Source organism: Chrysemys picta, chromosome 2 (genome assembly GCF_011386835.1).
Source record: "Chrysemys picta bellii isolate R12L10 chromosome 2, ASM1138683v2, whole genome shotgun sequence".
NCBI lineage: Eukaryota > Metazoa > Chordata > Testudines > Emydidae > Chrysemys > Chrysemys picta.
In genome coordinates this window covers 105,593,938-105,597,950 of record NC_088792.1, presented here as the reverse complement: position 1 = coordinate 105,597,950, position 4,013 = coordinate 105,593,938, and the positions used below count along the sequence as shown (strand labels likewise).

The 4,013-nt window shown below is 50.7% G+C and overlaps 1 protein-coding gene across 1 annotated transcript; it reads left to right on the top strand.

Annotated features, from left to right (window-relative positions):
* Positions 1-314: 314 nt before the first annotated feature.
* LOC135981198 (paraneoplastic antigen Ma1 homolog) lies at positions 315-1,664 on the top strand. The gene has a single exon (XM_065582454.1). The coding sequence runs from the start codon at positions 315-317 to the stop codon at positions 1,662-1,664; it is 1,350 nt and encodes a 449-aa protein (XP_065438526.1).
* Positions 1,665-4,013: the final 2,349 nt, after the last annotated feature.

Sequence of the window (4,013 nt, the reverse complement as noted above, 5' to 3'; positions counted from 1 at the left end):
GCTGCACTGATCAGGGACAGAGACTTTGGGGGCTCGTCCGGGATCCCTGGGTCAGTACCCCTCGCAAGCACATCTTGGGTGATTCATTAACTTGGGAAAACCTAAAAATCTTCTTGTTGTTGTTTTGATCTGATATATTTGTAAAAAATTTTACAGTTTGTATAATGGCCCTACACTTGCTAGAGGACTGGTGCAAGGGGATGAATATTAACCCTAGGAACTGTCTTTTGGTAACGGGGGTGCCGGAGGCGTTTGATGAGGGTGCAATAGAACCTATCTTAAGGGTATCCACTGAGTACCTGAGTAAGTGCAAAATGCGTGGGCGCATGTTTGTGAGGGAGGAGGGGGCTTTTGCTATACTGTGCGAGCTGCCATCGGCTGTGGAACCCCTACAGGTTCCAGGCACGATAGCAGTGGAAGGTGGTGAGTGGACGGTGATAACCACTGGGAGCCAGCCCTCACCAGTCCCTGCCCCTGATGTAGAGTTTTTAAAGAAAATGTCGGCTTTTTTGGGGAAAGAGGGAAAGACTTTGGCTGATATGCCAGGTCTGTTGGGCCTTGACCCAGGAGTCCCACACCGGGAGAGTGCTCCTTCACCTGATGAGTGGGTGAAGGCTTTGGGGCAAGCATTAGAGAAGGTTATGCCACCCCACCCTGAGTCAAGCCCCTATCGTAAACTGAGGTTGTTTTCTGGGGGTCCCACCCCAATACCTGGGGAGGAAGCATTTGAACCCTGGCTGGAACATACCACTGAAATGCTGCAGGAGTGGGCGGTGCCTGATGCTGAAAAGAGAAGGCGACTAGTAGAGTGCCTCAGGGGGCCAGCCCTAGATGTGATTCGCACCCTGAAACTCAGTAACCCTGGAGTCAAGGTGAAGGACTGCCTAGAGGCCCTTGATCATGCCTTCGGGAGAACCGAGGGCTCAGATGATGTCTATTGCAAGTTCCTCAATGCCAGGCAACAAAAGGGAGAGAAGGTTTCTGCCTATATCCAGAGGTTGGAGAAACTATTGCAGAGGGCCATCATGAGGGGGGCAGTGGCAGTTGGGCAAATGGACCGGACTAGATTGGCTCAGATTGTGAGAGGAATTCAATATCAGAACCCAATCCTTCTCCACCTCCGATTAAGAGAACGGCAAGACAATCCACCGAGTTACTCTCAGCTGATAAAAGAGGTCCGAGAGGAAGAAGAGAGGCAGGCAGCTGGCGAGGTTTGGGAGGTGCAGTCACACCCAGCGACTGGCACAACATCCACCCGAACGCCCAAGGCACTGATGGTGAATCCTCAAGAGGAACTTACCCAACGAGTGCAGGTCCTGACACAGAAAGTGGCTGAATTAGAGAATACCATCGATTCAGCAAATACTTCAAGGTACAAGGAACCCTCCACTACCACGGTTCAGAGGACTACATTTAGAACCTCTGCCCCAACGAGACAACAAGGGAAAAGACAATCATTCTTCTGCTACCGGTGTGGCCAGGGTGGACACATTGCTGCAAGGTGTCAGAATGCAGAGAATCCCACGCTAGTATATCAAAAGCTGAGGACCACCTGGGGAAAGTCGGGAAACGGCCCCAGGGCCTGGGAAGGGAGCCGCCTAGGTCTACAGGGTGTGGAGGCTCCCCTGGAAAGAACCATGCAGCCCGAATCCCACCAGGATTGATCGGACCCCGAGCGGAGGTAACTATAAAGGTTGAAGGGACAGAATGTAGAGCAGTGCTTGACACAGGATCCCAAGTGACTATCATATTCCAGTCTTTCTACCAGCAGATGCTTAGGCATCTGCCTATACGGCCCCTGACAGGGCTTGGCCTGTGTGGCCTCAGCATGGATGAATACCCCTATCAGGGGTATGTCATAGTACACCTGGAATTCCCAGAAGAGATTGCGGGGGTAAGACAGGAGGTGGACACTGCTGCGTTAATATGCCCTGACCCTAAAGGAGCCTCTGATGTGTCCATGCTAATAGGGACCAACTCCAGCCTCTTTAAGGTACTCGCAGATTACTGCAGACAGCGAGCAGGGGACCAATATCTGAACACCTTGGTGATACACACACACTGTGCCGCAGCCTACAGAAAAATTGAGGACACAAGAAAAGTGATGCCTGATTTGCCAGTGGGAGCATTGAGGTATGCGGGCCCGGCCCCCTTAGTGGTTCCTGCAATGACAGAAAAGGAAGTGATTGTCATGAGTACCTGCCTAAAAGACAGTAAGAAAACATTAGCAATGGTAGAGCAGCCGACCGAGGGAGGGCTCCCAGAAGGAGTGTTGGTTCTCAGTGGAGTCATAACCCTACCTGCTGAAGCCCAGGAAGAGGTGGCTATATTGATTGCTAATGAAACACGCCGTGACGTGTTTGTAAAACCAGGGCAGAAGATTGCAGACATCTTTGAGCCTGAAACCATCGTGAGACCCCAGTGTGAAGCTGAAGTTCCAGTGATGGATCCCGCAAAGTTTGACTTTGGGGACTCCCCACTGTCTGAGGAGTGGAAGGATCGCCTGCGGAAGAAGCTTTGCGAGAGATCCAAGGTATTCTCACTGCATGAGTGGGACGTGGGATGTGCCAAAGGAGTGGAACACCACATCAGGCTACAAGATCCCTGACCCTTCAGGGAGAGATCTAGAAGGATTGCTCTCTCTGAGATGGAAGACGTACGCCATCATCTTCAAGAGCTGATCGCGAATGGTATCATTACAGAGTCCCGAAGCCCCTACGCCTCTCCCATTGTGGTGGTTCGTAAGAAGAGTGGGAAAATCCGGATGTGTATTGACTACCGCACTCTAAACAGGCGCACTACAGTTGACCAATACACCATGCCTCGAGTACAAGATGCCTTGGACTGTTTGCTGGGTAGCCAGTGGTTCTCTGTGTTGGATCTTCGGAGTGGATACTACCAGATCCCTCTGGGAGAAGAAGATAAGGAGAAGACAGCCTTCATCTGCCCGTTAGGGTTCTACCAGTTCGAACGCATGCCCCAAGGGATTTCTGGGGCACCTGCCACGTTTCAACGTCTCATGGAGAAAGTCGTGGGAGACATGAACTTACTACAAGTGTTAGTTTACTTGGATGACCTGATTGTGTTTGGAAGAACCTTGGAGGAGCATGAAGAAAGACTTCTTAAAGTGCTCGATAGGTTGGAGGCGTATGGTTTGAAGCTTTCAATTGACAAATGCCAGTTCTGCCGAACCTCAGTGAAGTATGTGGGTCACATTGTGTCCCAGGAGGGTGTGAGTACTGATCCTGACAAAATAGAAGCACTCACTACCTGGCCACATCCAAGTAACTACAGAGAACTCAAGACCTTTCTTGGATTTAGTGGTTACTACCGCAGATTTGTGAAGAACTACGCCACAATTGTAAAACCCCTGAATGATCTTACCAGGGGATACCAGTCCAACAAGAACAAATCTAGGACCAAGAATAAGAGGAGGCCTCCAAAGCCTCCTGTGCAGAGACATTATGGCCCCTTCGAACCGTTTGGGCCAAGGTGGGATGAGAGATGTGAGAGGGCTTTTCAGGAAATCATTAGTTGCCTAACTCATGCCCCCGTCCTAGTCTTTGCCGACCCAAGCAAACCGTTTATCCTACATACTGATGCCAGTTTGGAGGGTCTGGGAGCAGTACTGTACCAAGAAGTGGAAGGCAAACATAAACCCATAGCCTTTGCCAGCCGAGGACTGTCTGACAGTGAAACTCGCTATCCCATCCACAAGCTGGAGTTCTTGGCCTTGAAATGGGCCATCACTGAGAAATTTCGAGACTACTTGTATGGGGCTCAGTTCCAGGTGTGGACAGACAACAACCCATTGACTTACGTGTTAACAAGTGCTAAGTTGGATGCTACAGGGCAAAGATGGGTGGCCGCTTTGGCTAGCTATGAGTTCAGCATTCAATACCGATCAGGGAGAAGCAATGTAGATGCAGATGCATTGTCCCGGCGTCCGCAGGCACCTGAAGTGGCTATGATACCCATGGATGGAGTGAGGGCTATTTGCAGTATGAGTCGCC